Below are 22,649 nucleotides of genomic sequence, written 5' to 3'. Positions count from 1 at the left end.
CCCATGTGTTGTCATATTTGCTTCTGTGTGCCATTTTGGAATACTGAGCTTTCCTGTGCGTGCTCTGCTTACATTTATGTCCTCCCCACTTGAATCTGTAATGATTTCAGGGTCAAAATAACAACTAGACCATAAGTAATTTTTCTGGTCGTTGGTGATACTAAATCTGTGAAGAAAAAAAGAAGCTGTGCATTTCATGTTTGAAAAGCATTATATGCATTCCAACCAAACAAGCAGTAAATGTATCCCTGGAGAAGAGTGGGGACTTTCCAGTATAAATTCTCACCTGGAGTGGGCAAAAGCCACCTTTGTGCTCAGGTCATGGGACCTGCTTTTGTGCAAAATGAGAATCTCTTGCAGCTCTGTAGATGTAATCTTGGTGCTGTTTGTCTAACACTAGTATGAACTGGCTGAGCTGCTTGATCTATTTAGCTGCTATGGAAATCAGTACATACCCAGCCAGAAAATGCATCCTTGCTTGCTGGCATGTTTCCTACATTTACATCAGTCTTTAAAAAGCAGAGACATATTGTAAGCTGCTCATCAGATCCCTGATGACCCAGTTTAGCAGATGTAGTGATTGGCTAATTGTTAAAGATGCCATTTTTGGTGGGTGAGAGGAAGAGCATCAGCCAGGCTTCTAGCGATGAAGAGTTAGATTCAGCGGAGGTAAGAGCTCTTCAGTGGGAGTAACTAGATAAGGCTTGGATTAATTTGTCTGGAGAACAGAAAATTATGCAAAAGATTTATAAATGTAGTTCATAAAATGAATCTGTTGGTGTAATTCCTTAGTAAAGATCAATGTGGGGTAATGACTGTGTATCATGGAAATATCTCAGATTCTATGCTGTATTGCTGTGTCTCCACAATACCACAGTTTCAGCAATTAAAAAAAAAAAGTATGTGGTAAATGTCTGGAAGTGCTGTGGCTGCACTTCAAGCATCATGAGACTATGGCTATATTATGTTCTTATAGCTGTTCTTGTAATTGTGACCTAGCATGCTTGCTATAAACAGTCTGAACAAAGCAGGCAAAGCAAAGCCCAGGGCTATGGTCTTGGCATTTTCCAAAAATGTTCCTCAGTCTCCAGACATCAAAGAGAGCAGTGCATGTGAAACAGAGTACTGAGTTTTGAGAACACAGGATAAAACTTGTGTAATCTCCATGCCTTGCTTAGTACACAGAAAGGGGGAAATTAGGTAAATGCTGCTACAGTGGCATGTAAAACAGTATCTCTAGAAAGAGTGATGGGTAGGTAGGAGCTGGAAAAAACAGAATTAAATGTTATGAAAAGAATCAGCAGTAACTAGATGGGTGATACTCTTAGTTGAGGGGGTTGGGAGAACTGTGTGATTGATAAATCCACAGACATCAAGGAGGGCTTTTTTTCAGGCTTCTGGCATTCAAAATGACAAATAGAGGAACGAGGTCTACTGGTGCAGAATATGAAACTGGATATTATAGGGATAATATCAATCTGCAAGAATAGTAATCATGGCTTTAACATGCATTCAAGATTATGTGTGGTTCAGATAGGGTAGATGTAAAAGGTGATAGGCTGTGTTGTATGCAGTAAAGAAGAAAGCAGAGTAATACTGATAATGCAGGATTTGTTTCTGGTCAAATTGCTGTGGGGAAGAATGGTAAAAGAGGTCCCAGGGGAAGTACTGCGAGTCTGCTGTAATCTCTCACAGGACTGGATTCGGATAGAAACTTGAGGCTCGGAAATGATACTATTCCCAGTACCTTTAGAGAGATAAATATTAGTATGAAAAACTTTAATTTTTCAGATACAGCTTGGAGAACAAATGCTGCTAATAATCATTGGGTCAAAAGATTTTTGTCGTTGTAGCATCATCACCTGTTGTTGACACAGTGAGTGGATTATTGGTGCTATGACTACTACTGGAAAGCAAGCTGTTCAGGAGCCTCCATCTCCCCACGTTTGGATGGGGTGATCATGATAGAAGCTTTGATACATGAAGCAATATATTTAATGAAGTCAGTGCAGCCCTGGATGTAGAATGGTGTAGTTTGGTTTTGGTGGGCTTTTTTCGGTTGTTTGTGTGGGACCTTTTTTTTGTTTGGTTTTTAGAAGCACTTTGGATACAAAGTATGGTATGTGCAAAGGGGAGAAATCCTCCAAGAAGAAACTTCAGCCCAACCTTATAAAGGCTTTAGGTGAAAAAAGAAGCAAATTTACAAAAGAGAATTTATCAGCAGATATTGCTGTGCCTTTAAAATCAGTAGGGATGAAATGAGAACTGCCAAAAATCAGGCTGAATTAAACCTTATAAATGTTGCTAAGGAAATGGGTGACAGTTTCTCAAAATACAGTTAGAAGGGAGGAGGTGGGGCCACTTAGTGTTGAGGATAGGGTAGTTATGAGGATGCTCTTGTGGTCACAGAATTGAATAAATCTTTGTTGTTTTAAGTAGAGTTGATCTTGGGAACAGGGGCAGGATTGGTAAAGGGCATGAACCTACCGTAAGAGCAACCACACTGGACATTTGAAAGATTCTAGTTAGTGCAGGTAGGCTGGGCTGGGAAGCAGGGTTGCCTGGGGAAGGGGGGTGCCTGTTCCTGAGACTGAAAGAACTGGTTCATGCAGTTGCAGATCTGGTACAAGTTTTAATCTATCAAATTAGAGTGCTGTCATATGTTTTGGAGAACAGGAAGTGGAATAGATCTATTGCTGGTAGGGAATGATCTGAGTAAATACAGCCCTGTTGGCCCAACCTCAGCTGCATGCTGACACAGAAAAATTAATTAAAGGCTTGGATACAAATAAAAAATGCGATAAAAGGCAACACAAATCCATTAAAACTGAGTTGTGCCTTATCAGCCTGTCTGCTTTTAAGATAACCAATTTTCTTACCTTGATAATGGGCATTTTACATAATGGGATGACGTCTCTTACTATAGACAGGTTCTACAGCATCTGATGTGGTGCTACAGAGGAAAGTACTAATGAGACTAGAGAAGATGCAGTTTAGAGCTGCAATTGTGAAACAGAGCTAATGTTGTTCGGGGTGATGTCTTTAAAAATAAAGATGAGCACAGGCTAGATCAGGTGCAAGAACATGCTTCTAGAGGCTGGGGAATAGCTGGCCTGTCATGTGACAGAAGACTGGAACAGCTGCGTGTTTGGATGGTTAGAGAGGGGATACATGAGGAAGGTTGGTTGTAAGGGAAAGAGAAAATATGGCTAAAACATAGGACAGTACTAGCACAAGAACAAAGGAAAGACAGAAATTGCTCTGGAATAGCATTAAGCTGGAGAGCACAGATCCCAGATACTCTAGAGCAGCCTTTTTGCTGGGATAGTGTAGCTGTAAAACCCAGCTCTAAGATACAGTGTGATAGATTTTATAAAAAGTTAAGCTGATGTTGTATGATAGCAGTTGATCTGATTCTGTGTCAGAAGATCTTTTCCTGTCTACGTATTTCTGTAAATTTAAAATTATTCATACATGTAAGCATCTGCAGGAGCAAGGGTATGATTTTATAACAGTTACTTAACTTGTGTTACTGGAAATGCATGGGCATAGTAGGTCGGATGGTAATGCAGTTGGACTATTATCTCAAAACAGAATTACAGAGTGCAGCGCCATCTTATATTTGACTAATATTTATTGCAAGTCAGTGTGCAGTAGTAAACCAGCCCTTGTGGCCAGTCTTGCAGAAAATTCAGTAGTTTATTACTGGTCAGTAAAGTCCTGCTGTGTCCATCTTGGCAACTACGAGTTTAAAACTGGCTTTTGTCATATAATTATCTGAGGGACACAGGAAGTGTGATGCTTTGTTACCAAAGTATCACCCGAGTATCTCAGTGCTGGTTAAGTCACAGTATTTAAGCCTACATCAAAAACTTTACAGCATGGTAGTTTTATTGGATTTGTAGTTAAAACAGCAGAGGAGCTTAGGTGATGCTCCCCGTCCTTGTTTTGTTTTGCCTATTTGATGGGTATTTATAGATAGGAAGATATCTGCACTAGGATTTGGAAATGTTTTATTCCCCTGAGGCTTGGTTGGAAATGACAAGAATTGGATTGTGAAATAAATGTAAGATGTTTAACTTAGTTAGGGATTTGGTTTTAAAACCTGGGGCAGTAATATGAAGTAGCAAAAACAGGCTGTGGAAAAGACTTTGGGTTTGTGTAAATTAATGCCTTTTCATAAAAAGATTTTATTGGAGATAATAAATTGCTTGAGTGCATAGTAATGAGCTATGCAAAAGAATGAAGGGCAGGCACCTTTTGAACATGTAGTTACAGAAAACAGAAGGAAATAAAAAAGTATTGGTCGTTCAGAGGAAACCAGATTCTATCTGTGCCCCAAGGCAGGGCATTCGGGGAGGTGCTTCGAGGTTGCCAGAAAGCCCTCTGGTGAGGAGATGGGGCCATAATGGTGAGGAGGAAGGGGCGTTATGGTGAGCTTCAGAATCATAATGGTGAGCTCCAGAATCATAATGGTGAGCTGTTTTGGGTCTGGGGCTAAGTAAGTTGGCCAAAGGCAGAATGAGATGGAAGTTCATTGTGGGAGCCTCATCCTTTTTCCCCAGTGAAGAGATCTAGAAGCATAGCTGCTTTCCCATTTATGGGCAACTGATTTCTCTGTCTGTGCAAATCTTCACACAGAAACAATGGCTATAGAATCTTTTATTTATTTATTTATTTTATATGTAGAAAATGTCATGCTCTCCAAATACTCTCCAATATACTCTCCAAATTGGTCATGCTCCTTTTGTAAGGAAGGAGTGGCCCTGTGGCCCTAGGAAAGATGATGAGAGTGGGCGACAGCTGCTATAACCACTCACCCAGCTCATAGCTGTCCTTTTCCGAGGCGTCTCAGAAAGAAAGGGCAGTGGGAGCAGAGGACGAGCCAAGAGCTGTCCTGCTGGGCTGAGTGGGTCGGAGGGCTGTGGATTAGGCACCCGTAAGGTCTGTGCATGCAAATTGTGCTAGATAATGATCCGCATATCTTGAAGAAAAAGTAAATCTCAAGTTTAACTCTTTCTGAGGCGGAGGAAATTACGTGTAACACTGCCCCAGAGCTAGGCTGAGGCAGCTGTTTAGTGGTGCACAGCAGCACTACAGAAAAGTTAAAGATTAGAAATGCAAAAAGCCCCTGACTTTATGCATTTAAAATGGTATGTGTGGGGGAAATTTGGCTAGCCCTTCTTGGGTTTGATCACTGTAGCATGTTTATTTTTGAAACCTCAGAGGGAGGGGTTTTATCCCTGCTATCCTTTGGAGGAAGGTGGGAATCTTTTGTGGGCTTGGGCTGTTAACTCTTTGAGAACCCAGGTTTTGGCCAGTGTCAGGCTGGTGTGGTTTTTTGTAGTGATGGGTGAAACCTCATGCAATTTGTTATGGGAGGTCAGGCTCCCTTGGTGCACCCCCTGGCCATGGTGTATCTTCTAAGAATCAGCAGTGGATGTCTGGTAACGTGGCCGGCATGCGGGGCTGCTGGGGTGAGCCTGCTGGCCAAGCAGCTCCCCATCTGTCCCCGTCGGTCAGGAAGCTGATTCCTCTCTGGGAATGAGGAGGATGGGCTTCCTAAAATGGGCACAGCAACTGGCCCTGCCCAGCCTTGCCCCCTTCTCCCTGCTGCTCACCGTCCCATATGACAGAGTTAATCCCTCTCACCACCCCCAGTTTGACTGGAACAGCTGAGGGGGGACAACCCACCGGCCCAAGGCTGAGGCAGTGGGGGCCATTCCAGGGCCCAGCTCCCCCCGCAAGCCCTGGTTCCAGCAGCTGTCCCTGCTTGCCTCAGCTGGGGAGGGAGGAGAAGCGTTAAACGATACGGGCACACACTCCCTTGTGAAAGAGATCCCTTCAGTCTGAGGTATCAGTGTGGCTTCTCCCCTCTCCCTCCCTCCGTCCCTGACACCAAAGGGTTTTACTGTGCTAATCCCAGCACCTGTCCCTGCAGAGGACAGCAAGAAGGGTATGGTGGTGGGGGAGGAACAGTCCCATATGTTTTTCCCTGTCCTGGATTGGGAGCGTTCCCTCTGACGCACCTAGAGCCCAGAACATATGCTCTTTTCAGATCCTAAATGCTGTTTGCTTCCTCCCATCCCTGGCAGCAGTGGCTGCGAAGATCCTGTGTCCCCCTCTTCCTGGCAGTTGCTCTGTTTGCTGCCCGGGAATCGCAGGACACTCCTCAGTCGAGGCTTGCAGGGCCGTTTTCAGTAGAGGATTTCTAATTTTAGGAGCCTCTGCCGCCTATGGTTGAGCGCTGCCTTGCTGGATCCCAGAAGAGAGGGGCTGAGCTGTGCCGAGCCAGGCAGCTCCTTTTTATTTTCAGCTGAGCTAGTGTCAACCTGAGTGGCCCCAGAGGCCCGAGCCAAACACTGCGCAGGGCTGCCAGAGTCCTTCCCACAAGGCTGAAAGACGGAGACTCAGATTTGAAGCTTCCAGTCCTGTGTCCATTTGGCCTTTAGCTGGAGGATCTTTGGCTATGTATGGTGTGTATTGTATGGATTACCAATACCCAGTTGTCCAGGTAAGCAAAAGGACAGCGGCGACTTTAAAGAGTTTTGGTCTTTGCTCTGTATGTTATTTGGACAGAATTGGAGCTTACATGCTGGTTTTGTAGAAGGACACCGCTTCTGAGCTGGGCTTCTTGTGTCCCAGGCCTCTGCCCAGAGACCCTGCAGAGGGCTTTGAAGCTCTTACACCAGAGCAGTACATTTGATACTTTTTAACTCCAAGATTTGTCTTGTTTGAGACTTGTGTATTTTGGTTCGCATTTTTGGCCTGTTTCTTTGTTTGTTTGTTTGTAGGGGGGGTTGAACTGACAGCAGTGCTCTGCTCTGTGAACCAGTGTGTTGTTGAGTGTCTTACTGCGTTGTTGGGGCACATGTGACTTGTACGTGTGACTGCAGCCTGTCCCACAGGGATGCTGAGCCACACAGATCAGCTCCTCACCTATTCTCCTCCTCCCTCCTCCGAAACCACCCACAAAACCTCCGACAAAGTCTCATTTGTCACAGTTTTGCTTTTAGAGGTCCAGAGAGGATGTGTAGGGTGAAGGGAACGGGTGGGTTTGAGAGCAGCGCTCGGGGCTGGGCAAAGCCTGTATTGCAGCCTCTTGCTGGGGGAGGGGGCTATATTTGGAGCACACGTGAGATTTGCTGGCCCAGTGTGTGGAGTCTTGGAGAAGACAGAGGCTGTGTGGGTCAGGCTCAAATACTTTTGGAGCCAAGTGGCAGATGATGTTCTCTAGGCAGTCCTTGGCTATTCAGTGTCAGCACTCCATGTCCTTACAGGCACCAAGTTTATCCAGAAAATGTGAAATGTAAACTAGCAGTTCACGATTATCTATGGTGAGATACATCAGATAGCCACTAAATAGCATTTTGTTAGCTTACCTTGTATCGGGGGTTTTATTACCCACATGAATAGAATCCACCAGCAGAAGTGTGTCTTTTGGTTGTTAAGATTTGTTCCTGATAAATTGGTTCTTTGCACTTGAAACTCTTTTTTTCTTCCCTCTGGCCTTGGTCCAGCTGGCAGGTTTGCTCCATCTAAACTTGAGCCAGCACAGAAATGCAGGTAATGGGATGTTAAAATTGAAGGCTATGCTTTCTTTCCACCCTTAGCAGCAAAGGGTGAAAAATAGCATAGCAAAAAAAAAAAAAAAAGAAAGAAAACAAATCCTGAAGCTTCCTGAAAGCAGAGTATTTGTGGACTCCTCCTCTTCCTAGTTCCATGATTTCTATGAGTGTTAAACTAACCCAAGCATTTAAGAGTGTACATGTAGACTACTTAGTCAAACTAGAGGTTAGTTCTTCATCTGTGTTCTCATCTGTGTGATTTCAGTGGCCTTGTCCTGTAGCCTGCTGCATAAACATCCTTCTCCAGCTTCTTTGCCATTAGGATTTGAATGGTAGGAGCTAACCAGAAACTATCATGTACATCTGCACGAACACAGAAGAGACTATAAAAGTGTCACAGACGTGCTCAGGTGGGAGCAATGAGCTTTGCCTGGCATGATGAGCCTGATCAGCTGTGCCCGGGCACTGCAGAGACAGACTAGTTAAATTTGCCCAAAGTTATTTCGAAACGCTACTTCTACAGCACAGTAATGAAGTTTCGATGCATATGTGCCCGTGATGCATGAGGAACTGTAAGAACTCATAAGTATTGGCATCTCGAGCTGTTCTGAATACATTGCTTTTTGAATAAATGCGGTAAGTAGGAAGGGGTGATCTCGTGGCTCTGAGCTATGTGTTCTTCAGGCTTCCAGCCTTCAGCTCTGCTTGTGCTTCTCTGTTCTTTTCAGCAGCAAGATTTCAGTTTGGGGTTTGGTTTTGCTTAGTAGAGGGTGGCAAACTGTGATGGTAAATTTAGGAGTGGTCCCATGATTCTCACATAGGAGGAGCTAAGTGGAGGTCCACTAAACTTAGTCTGCATGGCCATGAGACAACATCTGAACTCCCATCCCTCAGTGAGGAAAAATGAGTTGCACAGATTCACCAATTAATTTTGTAGGCCTTGCTCATTATCAGGTGTTGCTCCTGGGCTCCAGTAGAACCAAAGAAACAAAGATCTTAGGTGTTGCCATGTCTGGTCATGTTTTGCATGGTATTTTTTAGGTATTTTTTGGAACTCTGTATCAGATGCTCATTTAATCTGGTTCTGCAGCAGTGAAAGCTCTTGCAGACCTGCATTTCTTGTTGCCTAAGCACATCCACTGAAAATTGGGTCTTTTCTCTTGTTCAACAGGAGCAAAGGTGGATAAATTCCCAGCATGGGGGAGGAGAAGCTTTCTGGCCCACAGTGGACATGAAAGAGGGACACCAGCAGTAGATCACAGTGAAGGGAATTCCCACTCTGCTGGCACATGAGCAAAGCAGATGTACCAACTGGGTGGTGGTAGGCAGTGCGAGGGAAGGTTCTGTCCATGGTTGGGCGCCTCTTTTTCCTTAGAAGACTCTCTCTGATGGCAAATATTTCTAGGAGTTCCTCAGGTGAAGCCCAAAATGGAGTAGAAGTGGGGCTATTCTGGTTAACAGTAGTGGGATGATGTCCTGAATGTGGGATGATGTGCTACAGCCCTAGATCTGGGACAAGAGGATGCTACCTCATGGCACAGACAAGACTGAGTGAACACAACAGTTAAAATACTTAAGTGGAGAGAATAAGGAGATTATCCTGAGTGATTTGCAGAGGTCTGATGAATAAGATGCACAATGCTGAAACCTGGTGCTTTGTCATGTCAAAGGTTTAAGGAGGTCACTGTGTTTTTTGCTGCTTTGAAATGGAATTTACACTTGACCTAGAACTGTGCTCCAGAATCTCAGGTTTGTAATAGGGGAGGAAAAACCAAATCCACTACTTCCCCTGGTTTTGCAACATTGCATGTAAATATGTAGTATTGTAACTTGCAAGTTACCAGAGAGGGTGAGATAACACAGAAAAACGTGGACTCTGACTCAGAGGCCTGTGGGCTGCAGCCTTGGAGGCTGGCTCCCTCCCAGAGGATCCTACATCACAGTTTGGTCGTGTTGGGCGGCTGGCCCGTGGCTCTCTGCCTCCATGCACTGGTGGCATGTAAGGGCTTCTGGTGTCTTGGTCTCCTGCTTTTCACGACAGAGGAGGGGACTGGCCCGTGACATGTGCTCCTGCTGGTCTCCTCCTGAATAAGGAGAGAAAGGGCAAGGGAAGGGAAGGAAGAAGGGAGGGAGCCAAAGATCAGTTTGCAGTGAGTGAAATTGGGAAACTAAAAAGCATCGTGGGTCAGCATGAGCTGCCTGGAGAGCAGTGCCATAGCAGAAGCCCATGAAGCAAAACCACTAGGCTTTTTTTTTTTTGCATGTGTAAATTATAACTGGGCATATTCATGCAAAGAAGAACACATGGGGATGCAAGGTGTTACTGTGCTGTAATTTGGCTTCTCTGCTGCTAAAGCCTGGGGAGTTTCTTGAGTACCAGGTGTCAAGAAGAGATACATCAGAGGGACAACTTGCCTGAGCTGGTTTTATCTCTGCGTCATGAGCACTGGAGCATCAGTACAGTCTTCTTGTCTAACCACGGAATTGGCAGTCCTGCACTCAGCCCTGTCCGTGGGTTTCCATGGGTGCAATGTTGGGAAAAATCAATCAGAGCATCTCAGATCCTGTCTGGCAAATGGGGTAGCAGTGTATCGCTCTGTTTTATGGGGTCGCTGAGAGAACAGATGCTGTCAACCGTGGCGTGCTCAGGTGCTCGGGGCCAGATGCTTGCTGAAGATAAATGGGAGGGGAAAAAAGCAAGCTGGGAAGGAGTCCAGCAGTCTCCAGGTTTTATGATGTTGGAAATGCAGATCCTGGCACGGATACTGCTTCCGGTTCATCCAACACACCGTGTAACCCACGCGTTCTCGCTTTTGTGGCAGGAGGGAGGTCTGTGCAAAACTGACAGCTCTCTCTCCAGCATCCTCCAGCCGGGAGATGCTCTTTGCCGTCTGGTGAGGTCCAGGCGAGGGAGGCCTGGGGCGCTAGGCATGGTAGGTGCGGCGGAGCTCGGGCCGGCCGTGGGGTTATGCCGGCCGGGACCGGCGCTGCACGGGGCCACCTTCGCTTTTGTTTCCAGCTCGCGTTTGCGCCTTCGCCGAGCCTCCCGCTTCCCGGGGAGCGGTGGGGAGTCCCGGCGGGCGGGCGAGGGAGCGCCTCGCTGGGGCGGGGGGTGGCCGTGCCGAGCCGATCCAGCCGGGCGGGGCGAGGCGGGGCGCGGCGGGGGCGGCCCCGGCTCGCATTAATTATCTTCGGCATTCGGGGCGGCGCTTCCCGCAGCCATCTGGCTGAGCCGGGGGGGCGGCGGGCGGGGGGGGAGGGAGGGGGAAGAAGGGGAGGAACACGGGAGAAGAAAGAGAGGAAAAAGGGCTCGGGGAGCACCGCGCCGGCGAGGCAGCGCAGCGCAGCGCAGGCACCCGCCGCCGCCGCCCGCCTCCACGGGACTGCTGCTTTTTTATTTAATTTTATTTTTTTTCTCTCTTTTTTTTTTTAAATTTCCCCTCTCCCCTGCGGCCGGCCTCCCCCATTTTGGTTTATGGAGAAAAAGAAAATGGTAACTCAGGTAAGGGTGGCGGGCGGGCCGGGCTCCGGCGGCTGTCCGCCCGGCTTTGTCTGGGCGGGGAGCGGGGCGCCCGGTGCGGAGCGGTGCGGGAGGGAGCCCCGCCGCGCCGGGCACCCGCGGTGGGAGCTTTGGGGAAGGGGCTTCTGCGGTCCCCCTGCCCGAAGCAACCTCGCAGTGCCCTCTAGAGAGAGCGGTGCGCGAGGGGCACGGGTGCCCCTGCTTCGAGTTAGGCTAAATCCGCCTTTGAACGGCCGATCCCGAAGGTGAACGGCTTGCCCGCCGCTTCTCCATCCGGCTGCCGGTCACCGCGGGGGCCGGGAAGCCCTTGTAGGTAGCTGTAGGCGTGGGGCTGCCCGTGTCTTCCCGGGGGGAAAGCGGCTGACGTTTCCTGAGGAGCGCGCCCAGCTGCCAGGGCCATCGCACATCCACCGCAAGGGGTTTTCGTCGGACAGTGCTCGCCTTTTAAGGCTACTGAATGCTTTTGGATTTTCAATTTTTTTTTTTTTTTTTTTTTTTTTTTTTTTTTTTTTTTTGGCATGGCATATGCAAGTCGCCACCGGAGGGAGCGGGCAGAGGGAGGGAGGAGTAGGAGATCGGCACCGTGGAGCTGGAATCCTTTGGAGTTAGGCATTATATAATGTCCCCGCAGTGCCTTGCAGAGCTGGAAACCTTTGGGGGATATTTCCAAAGGGGGTGGAGGGAAGGAATCTCAGAAGGAACTTTTCTTCAAATCTGGGTTTCACAAGTGATTTTTTTCTGTAGAGCTTCGCAGGTCTACAGAGTAGATGCATACTGCCTTTTTGGCTTTCCTTAGCTCTGGCTGAACCCCTGTTCACTAGCTGCTGCCGAGATCCTGCGTGTCCCACTGCGAGGGGCAGCTCTTTCAGTGGTGCCTAACTCAGAATGAATCTGCTGCGAGAAGTGACACCACTTTGACCCTTTCTCTCTCTCATCTTGCATTGATTTTCAGTGGCTGAAAAATAGGTCTCTGTCCACTCTAAAGGTATCTTCCCAGGCTCCCAAACCCCACCTTCTGCTTCTGCTATTTAGTCCCTTCCAGTACAGATTCCTTTTTATCTGGACCAAGGCTTTCTGTTTTGAGACAGAAGAGCTCTGCAGAAATCTCGTGGGGCTTTCTGTACCTATATTTAGTTTAGCAAGTGATGCTGGAAAGCTGTGTCTCTGCAGTCAGGGTTCATTTCTGTTTTGCTGTGTGCTCTGAGTTTGCCTGGTCAGATGGAGGTGTGTGCCCCTAAGCTGTAGGTTGACGTGTGCACATTTTGGAGAGTTGTTCTGCACAGCCTTGTGTTGCAATGTGCTCTCAGCCACAGCCGTCATGCTCAGAGCCCGTGTATGTCTGTGCAGTGCAGAAAGGTGCCTGGGTCACCAGGACCAAGTGTGTGTAGTTTGTGCGTGTCTGGGACTGAGCACCCTGGAGCATGAGCCTGTTGGCTTGGGGATGTGCAGAGCTAGGAAGGATGGGATTCTACTGGAGCACTGGCTGAAACGGGAGGCTATAAACTCATTTAAAGGTTTGGGATATCCTAATAGACTCCAGGGAAATCTGTCTTCCACAGAAACTGTTAATTTATTGACACGGGGAAGGAGGTATCAAGACTGTGCACTAGTAGTATTGTGTGACCTTGAATTGCGATTGTCTTAAGAGTATGTACTATTTAGTATAGGTTTTCAGGACTTGCATTGTGTATTTACATGCTGAGATGCTGGAGAAGATGCATATTAAAAAAACAGTAGGAGAGGAGAGCTCGGACTGTGTGTCGGTTGGGGATCCAGATGAACGGCGGATAGCCCTTGTACACAGAGTTGAGGAAGCCAGCACAGGTGAGTTCAGCTCTAGCACAGTGCTGCCTTCTCTCAGGGGGAGCATTTGGCTGCTAGGCTGGTCCTTAGCAGTACTTCACCGCAGGTTTGGCCAAATGTGGGGCTGAAGGAGCGTGTCACATTCAAGACAATATCCTCAGCCACGTTATTCTTACTCTGCAGTGTTGCCTGAAGCAGTGGAGTGCCGTTACTTAAACCTGTGAACTTACTTCCTTGGGGCTCTGTCTCATTTATGAAAAGTAAATATTGTTAGTATGTTAAGCTGGTAATTGCCCCTGAATGAATTCAGCATTGCTACAGTCTTGCTCCGTTTAGTTCAGTCTCCAGAAAACATTGCCTACCTGGTCTGAGTTCTCTTGTATTGTAGGGAGCAAGCCTGCCTGTCTTCCTTGGAGATCTGAGAGATGAGCTTCTGTATAGGCATGACAAGCTGATAGAACAGAATAAATATGAGTGTGTGGAGTGACAATACTAGAAACAGCGATGGAAAGAAATGGGAGATGCTGGAAGGTAGAAACGTGCTTGAAAAAGAGGAAACAAAAATTGCTAATGAGAGTAAGAGCTCAGATTCATTAACAGAAAGTACCTTAGCCTTATCCCCCTTAATCCTAAATCAGTGAAAATGAGTGTTAAACGAGGCCCAGTACATTATGTACTAATTGCAGATAAAAGAGAGTGTCTTCTGTGGATGGGAATTATATGCTAAAAGGCTTTTTCTCTGTGTGGTGCATGGTGAGGTTGCTGGCTTGCGTGGAGCACAAAGCCCTCCCTTTCTTGGACAGCCCAGTGCCTTGCTGGCGTTTTCCTCCAAATCTGTTTCCCATCAGGGCTGGGAGAGGGGGAAGGTGTCGAGCATCTCAGAGAGTGGGGAGGGAGCTGCTGCCTCCTTAAGGGGTCCTCCCAGCCCATGTGGCAGCCGGCAGTGCTGAGTGTGTGTGCGTGTGTGTATGTGTGTGCCTTTGTAATGAATCCCCCCGCCATTGTCTGCTCCCCTCCCTGCTCTCGGCAATGGAACCTTTCACCTGGGCTGCTGCCCGTTGGCGGGCCTTCTTCCAAGATAGGAGGAGGAGGAGGAGGAAGGGCTGCTTGTGGTAATTAAAGCCAGACCTTGGAGAACTGCTAGTTTCTGACCTCAGCACCCCATTTTCCTTCTTTCTCTGTCTTGAGTTCCCAGCTTTTGATGTGGGTGTAAGCAGGAACATCAGAAGGTCCGCTTTTGTGCAGCTGTAGGATCACCAGTCTCCATTTTGTTGCACCATTTGAAGCATCTTTGCTGCCCTGCCTGCCAGCATGCCCCCTCTTGTCCCCCTCAGCACCCCTTGGAGGCTCCAGCCAGCGCCGTTTATCTTGGCACGTGTTTGACTTGCTACACTCTGCCCAGGGCTCAGGGAGGTGATGGCGTTTGTGGCTTTGAGACTAATTTATGTCCTTGTTAAAATGAACCAGCAAGCAGTCTCATTTTTTCCAGAGGTTTTCTTCCCTTTCCCTTCCCCCTTCTATAACCCTTTCCCTCCCAGACCCTGTGTGTAGCTGTGAGACAACTTGTGCAGCCAAAAGTTGCTTGCTCAGTCAGTGATTTGTTTTTTTAAATTTAAAAAACCCAACAATTGCAGTGCTCCTTAAATGGAGATCTTATTTAAATCGGAGCAGCGGCTGACTCATTAAAGGCTGCTCTGTCTCCTTTCCGTTCCTCTGCCTCATTCCCTTTCCCTGTCTTTCTCTACCTCCCGTTACAGTAATGGTAAATGGTAAAAACAGATCTTTGTGTTCCATGTTGGGACCGTGCAGGGGTGTGTAGTTGGAGGGGGGAGACAGGAGATGGGGAACCCTGTCACGACAGCCACCTTGTGCTAGCTAAAAATGTACAATGCATCCCATTATAGGAGACCATCCTCCTTTGTTTGAACTGTCTGCAAGGGAGACTGAGTCCCAGAACAGCCTCCCCCCTCCAGTCCCCTTACGGCTGCTTTAGGTTCTGTTCCCCTCCAGGCAAGCTGGATGCTGCAGGATTCCCCTGCTCCCTTAAAAGAAAGAATTAAGAAAGAAAAGCTTTATCTGTGTGTGGTGGAAGGCCCCCTTTTTTCCTGCTGGACTTTTCTTAGGAGCTACCATTATTTCGCTGTCCCTTTTCCCTGCTTTGAGGATTGCATGTCCCTTTCCTTTCAGGCCAGTTGTCCCTTCTGTTTGCTCCTTGCTTTGGTGTTACTCTAGTAAACTTGCATGAGCTGTCTGAAGGGGATTGCTCTCTTCTCTGTCCATGGACTTCTGCTCTTCCCCTTTCTTTGCTGTTCAAGAAACGGGGCTTGTTTACGTGGTATCTGACTCAGTGCCTATACCTATCCCCTAGTTTTTCATTCCCTTCTACTGTATGCCATAGGACTTCTCTTTAGTGCTGCAAATACCATGTCAGCATCAGAGGTTTGTGTGAGAGAAATCCTGTCCAGTCACTTTTCCAGGAGACTATCCCCTGGGAATGCAAAGATTAATCTGCATCACACTTTCCCTGATACTAGGACATAGTTGCTTGAGGTGGGGCTATGGGTTGTCTCTGTAACTGTTGTTATACTTAGAGATTTAACTGCTGGTTGAGAAGGACTTACTCTTAAGGGCCTAAAAATCAATGGGGCCTGTCAGAACCTGGTGAGTGTTTTTTAATCTTTCTCTCTTTGCCCCCTGTGCTGAGCACTTTCAGATGCATTGGAGTAGAAGTGAACCACTGCAGGTGCTTGCAGAGCTGCCTTGAGATGGCAGAAACTGTATTCAATGTTGCCTAGGCAGGATGGAGAAAAGCAACTTGATACAGCACTGCCATTTCCTTGAGTCCCTGTCCTAGAAATAACCTCACTGCTCCCTAGTGCATTTCTTCTGCAGGTGACTAGGTGGTTATCCCTGGGAATTGAGAAATGAGGATGCCCAAGTTTGCTGTGGTATTTGATTGCCAAGGCTGTGTAAATTTAACATACTGTTTTAATTGTATTTTAAGAACTATTAATTTATGAAGTTTCTGGATCAGTGAAGAGGTTGTAGTGAGCTACCAAAAATTACAAAAGTTCAAGGTTGCAAAGGGAGGGAGGCCCTTAAAACCAGCAACATCTTTCCCACCAGGTTATTAATTCATGATGGCTCCATTGCATTTAATTAGTATTGACCAGCCTTCTACTATAAAATTCTAACACCAGTGCAAAAGAGGTCTGCAATGGGCGTCTCTGTGTGTGATGTTTTTTAGACATGGATTCTGGTTTTACTAACTGCTTCGGGTAAAATGCTCCATGTTCCTGTTTTAGGTCCAGTTCCAGCAAATGATGTGTGCAGTTGGCTGTCCCTTTGCAGTGAGTTCCGTAACATACTTACCTCGCAGCTGCAGAGTCACAGACTAACAGACATTCCTTGGACGTCTGAGTATCAGGGAGCAGATGGTTAATTTGCCTCAGTCTTCTGTCAAATACTGTTTCAAAGGATGTAGTCAGTATTCTTTCTATCAGACATGTTCCCTAGAATCAGAGTAGAGAAATGTTAATTTTCCTACCGAAAGTATTTTGGTGTGCTTCTGTAGAGTCACTCATGATCCTGTGCTGTGCAGGATGGTTTTTTGCTGGGCTATTGGAGGCTGTGCTACGGCCAGTGAGGGCAGGAGATGTATAGGCTGGTTTTGTAGAGCTCATAGAAGCTAGAGCAATTATTGCTCAATTGGAAGCTTTTGGAAAAAATAGAGTGTGTTTTGCCTGCATAAAAGAAAATGGGACAAATGCTGTTCAACAGTGTCCTTTGCTTAATACCTGATCTTCTTTTTCTTTGCAAAACTGTTCATTAAACAATGTTATCCTTAAACTGAATTGAGAGTGATCAAGATGGTAGTGGGGAGGCATTTTGATTCCAGGCCATTTCTGTATTTTAAGTTGGGAAAGAAACCTTCATTTGTTCTGTTTATTTCTGTGTCTATTTATGATACTCTTTAATTACATGTTTGTATGTTATTTTTTCCACAAGAAAGAAAAAAAAGACTACACTCTAGCGGTATCCATCAGCTTCAGTATATGTGGTACCATGATGACCTCTGCAAGTTATCAGTGGCAGAGTTGGCCATCCCAGATACAACCCACAGACCTCTGCCAGTTTGACTGAATGTGTAATTAGCTGTCATTTTCTGTGCACGGCAGCTTGATCAGTGTTTGCCAGTTGGTTTTGTGTATTTGCTGACAGCAGAGGAATGGTGACATGTTGCAATATTAGGCTCTGGTTTAGGCTTTGGGGGTGTACACTAGTATGCACATTTTCCCCTCTCTTCCATCCCTGTGTGACCTCTCCTGTCTCAGCTCTGCCCTCCATCACTGGAGGATGGATGGCTGCTGCTTCTTCCTCTTACTCTCTTCCCATGATCCCTGGTCAATAGCTTGTCCCATACAAGCCATACTGTACCCATGCTCTCCCCGTCTCCGTTCCTCTCCAGTTATGTGCCCTCCTGTTCTGGCAGACTACTACTTTACCATGATCACTTCAGTTCCTTCTCAGCTGATTTTTAGACCTGCTTATTCTTTGCTTCTCTTCCTCCTCCTCCTCCTCCTCCTCCTCCTCCTCCTCCCTGTCCTCACTACAGTCTCCTTGTCATAGGCTTTTTTAACTCTCCACCCACTCCCTTCATTCCTCATTTAGTTTGCCTTTTCTGCTCCTATTGCAGTCATACTTGTCTGTTCTATCTCTTTGCTCGCTGTTGCTGCCTGTGCTGATAGTGCTCAGGGTTCTCGTCTCAATTTAATTTTCTCCTGTTCTGCTAACAGGTCTGTTTCTTGGTTTTTTTGGATTTGAGGTGGGTAACTGCTACTTGATGTTACATCATCCCTACAAAGGAGATGGTGCAAAGTACTGGAGATGGATCATTTCCCTGCTGTCAGTGATCTCCAGACCTGGATCTGATGGCCTGATCTACATGGCCAGTATCTCCTGTGAAGCTGTGGATAATCTCCAAATGGGAGTGTGAAATCACAGGAAATGGGGTGCAAGCGGCACTGCCAGCCACCCTTAAGAGCATCTCTGTTTCCTGTTAGAATAAACAATATCTAAACCATTCTTGATGGCAAGTAACCTGCCTTAAAAGCATTTGCAATGCCACTGCCGGCCTTTCTGAACATTGCTAAGTCTTCACTTACATAAAGCTTGTTGCCACCATTTGTTCTTTCTGTGAGGAATATAAAGAATGGATCAGTTCTTTCATTTTTGGCAGGTTTTGCATGCTGTTACTTCTTTTTTTTTTTTAGTCTTTTAGCCTTTTTTGACCATTGCATATGGCTTTACTAGGAGATTTAGTTGATTAAATGTAAGACAGGTGCTGCAATTTTCTATACTTTTGTTATACTGCTGGTCAGATTTTGGTAGCTTTTTAGTATGGTTGCTAAATATAGATTCCTGAAATGCAAATTTTTCTGTTAAATAAGAAGTTCTCTTAGACTTTTCAAAGTGTGTGTGGTGGTTTCCTCCTCCCTTAATCATAAACAAGACAAAATATGCCCCCTACTTTTTTCTCGGGTTGTATTGCTACGGCTTAAGTAACAAAAGAAGTCACCAACTCCAAAATCAATTACAGATAGCATGAAAAAAATTTTCAGTATGAATGGTTTATTGGAATTTTAACAACTGAAAACTGGATCCTGCGATGAAGTACCAACTAGCCTGGCTCTTCCAGCCCTGCCTGTAATGGAGAGTTTTACCCTGAGTAGTCTCTAAATACTTAACTGGAATTGCGCTCCAAGTAGCCTGTAATCTGAGGGTGCATGGATACACAAAAAATGTCCAAGTAATTGCAAGGGTAATCTTTCTAGCTTCTGAAGTCTGCCCTCAGGCTGGGAGTCTTGAGTATGGTTAAAACCCTCTGAACTGTCCTCCTGGTTATCCTGCTTAAAATTCATGGTGTCTGCAGTTGTGGTCCTGTGGAGTTTAGGATTTCTCTGTGCTGTATGTAAGTCCTGGTGTCCATGAGTTATCTGACTCGGAGGGCATATTTGACTTTCAGATAATTGCTTTTGATTAGCCAAGATGTAGATAATCAGAGTCTGACCTATGCAGTGCATAGACCATCATTCAGCTATCAAGTCTCACTGAGGCTCCTTATCTAAGCCTATGCTCTCCTTCCAGTCCTAATAGCAAAACCTGCTTTAAATTACTTTAAAGGTTTGATTTAAAAATGCCTTGGAGAGGAGTTTGGATTTCTTGGATAGTACTAGTCCTCCTTTGTCTAGTGTACCCTCCGTGAAGAGCGAAACCCTTAATTTGACTTGTTGTTCTTTGTAGCTTTTCTCATTTTTGCTATTGCATCATATGAAAGGAGGTTATCAAAACGGAACAATTATGCAAAGTACTTAGGAGTATTAGAGAGCAGGAGTATGAAAGGCTTTTGTTTTTCAGTGTGTGTCCCTTCCTGCTTTATAAAATGTGGTTGAGATGAAAAGAGCAGCAAGGGAAAGGATTTCAGTTTCAACAGGCATAGTTTTAAATCTATCTGAACTTAAAAAGGATCCATCCGGCTTGAATCAGTAGGTAGAAGAGGAGCAGCATGTTAATTTGGTGAAATTAGTGAATCAATCAATTTGTTGACTGTTGGTTGACTATAAGATACTGCGCTATGTTAGCTTTGCTTAGTGCTCAAATATTTAATGCAGATTAGTTTGCTTTAACTTTCCCTTTTGCTTTGTGTGTGATGCTGTTTAATGTTGTTACATTTGCTTTGCAAATCCTTTTTCAGGTCTGTTTCCACTCTGTTCCAGGATGAAGCATTCTATCTTGAAGCAGTGGGAAAGGGAGGAAAAGTAGTTCTAGTTTCATATAAGTTTGGTAGGGGAGGTGTTATTACTTTTTTGGAGTCATGTTAGATTGTCACAGATTGGCTCCATCACACAAAGAGTGTAGTGTGGTGAGATAGAGGAATGAGGAAGGTGGTGACTGAAGGCTGTGGTGAGAACTTTGGACAGTTCCTTGCTCCATGTGTCCTTCACAGGAACATGGGTGACAGACTGTGAGTACACTTAAGTGTGACTGATGAGGACGTGTAGTCAAGGAGGGGCTGACCCTCTTGGTGCCAGAAAGAATTTAGGTCATCCAAAGCCAGTTGCAAACCTTCACCCGAAGAGAATTTTTCTGAGGGACTCTAGGTCTTCAAAGCCTCTTTTGATCAGAATGCTGCAAGGGGTGTGAGAATGAACTTATTTGGGAGCATGGACTTCTGAAGGGTGGAAAAAATACTGTGGAGATCTCAGTGCTTCATCAGAAAGTGCGACTTCTGAATTCTTTGTCTTATTCAATGAGATGAATCTAAATCTGGTTTAAGCAGATTAAAGATCTGTGATCCATGTTTTCCATCAAGTCTGAAACTGTAGCTTTGAGCAGCTCAATGACTTTGACCCTAGAAAAAATGAAGGTCTTTTAACAAGCCCTGCTGTGAGGAGGTGAGAAAGGCGGTGACTTTACTGTCCCTTTCAGCTCAACTGTGATTTCTCAGGAACATTTTTTGGGTTTTGTTAGGAGTACTCTTAATTGGTTTTGACAGTGAGCTGCAGGAATTACTGCAAGTGTTGCACAGAAGTCAAGAGAAAGCTGCACTGAAGGCAGTCTCCATTCAGATCCATGCCTGCCTGGCCCCCCTGCCTGCCAACTCCAAGCCTCCCTGCCTGATGAGTGGCTGGGGTCCTGCTTGGCAGCTGACGTGGCCGAGAACATGTGTCCCAACCAGACCTCCTCTTAAAGCAGAGGTATATAGGAAGCCAGTGGTTTGTTTTTTTTTTTTCAGTGGGTGGATAGGAAACTTTGAGCTGTGTTATTTGTAACACAGAGAGGAAGAATAGCTAGAACTGAGTAATAGGAATTTCCTAATGTTTTGGAGGAGCATAAAGGAAGATAAATTTCATTCTTCTGGGGTGTTTGTAGAGGGCTGTAGTGGCGCTCAAAAGTGTAGTAGGCCTCTAGGTTAGCTGCGAGGCTCTGTGGGTCGCTATACAATTATTCTGAGATACTCTCTGGCCTAAATCTAGGAGAAAAGAATATGGTGGCAAGAAAGAACCTCCTGGCTGATGAGCCTCCTGGCTACTGTTCAGACAGTCCTAGCAGAAGAGTGTTCCTGTAGCCAATCATAAAATCTTAAAATCATTTAATGATGTGGGTTGGAAAGGATCTTTAAAGGTTCTCTAGTCCAACCCCTCTGCAATGGGCAGGGACATCTTCAACAGTTCAGCTGTGAAGTGGTTCGGGATTTGCCTTCAGCTGTGTGTGTCCCAAATTTCTGCGAGGGGATTGCTGTGCCTATGTAAGCTGTTCCTGTGCCCTCATGTGAGGTCAGCTGTGTTAGACCTGCTCTTGCTGAAGAGCATGGAGATGAGTCTGTTGATTAGGTGTGATATTGGTCATACCCAGCAGAAGCAGAGCACAAAACCTTTTCCTTTGTGATCATCTAAGATCAACCATGGCTATAAAATGCAGGTGGTCCTTGTTCCCTGTGGTGCCAAATGCTGAGGTACTGAAAAGGCTTTATGTCCTAGACATGCGAGAAGAAGCTAAAAGAGCAGTTTTCATCCTAAAGACTTTAAAGGAAGTTTTTCAGATGTATCAGTCTTCCTGTGAATCATCTAGTGGATGTTTGAAGGCCTAACAAACCATGGAGACTTCAGTTAACAATGAATATATTGGTTGCTGTGGGCTACTACTCATGCTGTTGTTGGCCACTTTTGAACATTAACACTTCCTAAAAATTTAACAGGACAGAAACAAAGCTCAGTTTGTGATGATGGGCAGTTCAGATCCCATCAAACAGGATGAAGTTAAAACCAAATGTTGAGGGCTCATGCTGAAGAACATTTCTCAGGTTTGACAGTGATGTCTGTGGGCTATCTCATCTAGGGGATGAGCAAGCTGGGTCTCTAACTTCCCAAGCTGAGTGCGTTGGGTTGCAGACCTCTGTTTTCAAGGAGCATCTTTGTAGGACAGAGCAACTGCCTTCTGTCTGTTCCATGCAGTAGCTTCAGACTGCGGAGAAATTATTCCAGTTTCTTATGTCCTCATTGCTTTGCATTGAAAATTCTACATCTTCAAAAGAACAATTCACTTCTGCTTTCTTCTTGTTTCAGTTAATTGGGCTCATTCTAAAGCGGTGAGGATTATCATCTGGCCCACTTACATACTTGTCCTGCAGGATCTCCTTCCTCCCTGACCTCACTGTTACATGTTTCACACATCGTATCTCTTAAAGGAGGCAGTAGCACCTTTGAAAATTAGAAGATACCATAGAGTCTGCTCAGATCTTGTGGTGTTTTAGGTCAGCTGTCAGTGATAGTAACCTGATCTATGGCAAATCTTTCCCTCCCTCTCCCCAGGGTGCCTGCGCAGTCCTTTGCATGCCAGTGAAGCCGATATGATCCAAATTAACTTTTTCATCTGTTTGCATTTATTTTCTGAGTCATGAGAGGTCCTCAGGAGCCATAAAAATTAAATGTTGTTTTCCTTTCTAATGTTTTTTGTATGGTATCAAAAATGTGGTTTTTTTATTCTTACCTGGGATCAGATGCTGTTTTTTCCATGCTGCTGGGTATGCTGCCCATCATGGGAGTAACACAGAGCTGCGGAGTCAGCAGAGGAGTGCTCATTATTTTGATGTCTGCTGTAAAATGGTGGCTCCTGCTCTAAATTACTTGGGTGAGGTAATTGCTCATCTTCCAAGATGTTTTCCTTCCTCTGTGTATGAGCTCTGTTAATAAGATAGG

The 22,649-nt window shown here is 45.7% G+C and overlaps 1 protein-coding gene across 18 annotated transcripts in view; it reads left to right on the top strand.

Annotated features, from left to right (window-relative positions):
* The window catches only part of RBFOX2 (RNA binding fox-1 homolog 2), a 166,768-nt gene that overhangs the window by 75,148 nt on the left and 68,971 nt on the right, over nucleotides 1-22,649 (top strand). Inside the window, exon 1 of one of the 18 annotated variants that reach the window (XM_048301042.1) lies at nucleotides 6,412-6,514. The exons of 15 other annotated variants lie outside the window; for them this stretch is intronic. In XM_048301042.1, the coding sequence (XP_048156999.1) occupies nucleotides 6,470-6,514 (45 nt within the window). In that variant the 5' untranslated portion in view covers nucleotides 6,412-6,469. Of the gene's footprint in view, nucleotides 1-6,411; nucleotides 6,515-10,479; nucleotides 10,502-10,888; nucleotides 11,071-22,649 lie in introns of those variants that run through there. 2 more of the 18 variants (XM_048301035.1, XM_048301043.1) reach the window with 2 other exon arrangements.

Source organism: Corvus hawaiiensis, chromosome 4 (assembly GCF_020740725.1).
Source record: "Corvus hawaiiensis isolate bCorHaw1 chromosome 4, bCorHaw1.pri.cur, whole genome shotgun sequence".
Classification (NCBI taxonomy): Eukaryota; Metazoa; Chordata; class Aves; order Passeriformes; family Corvidae; genus Corvus; species Corvus hawaiiensis.
This window is presented reverse-complemented; position numbering and strand designations above follow the sequence as displayed.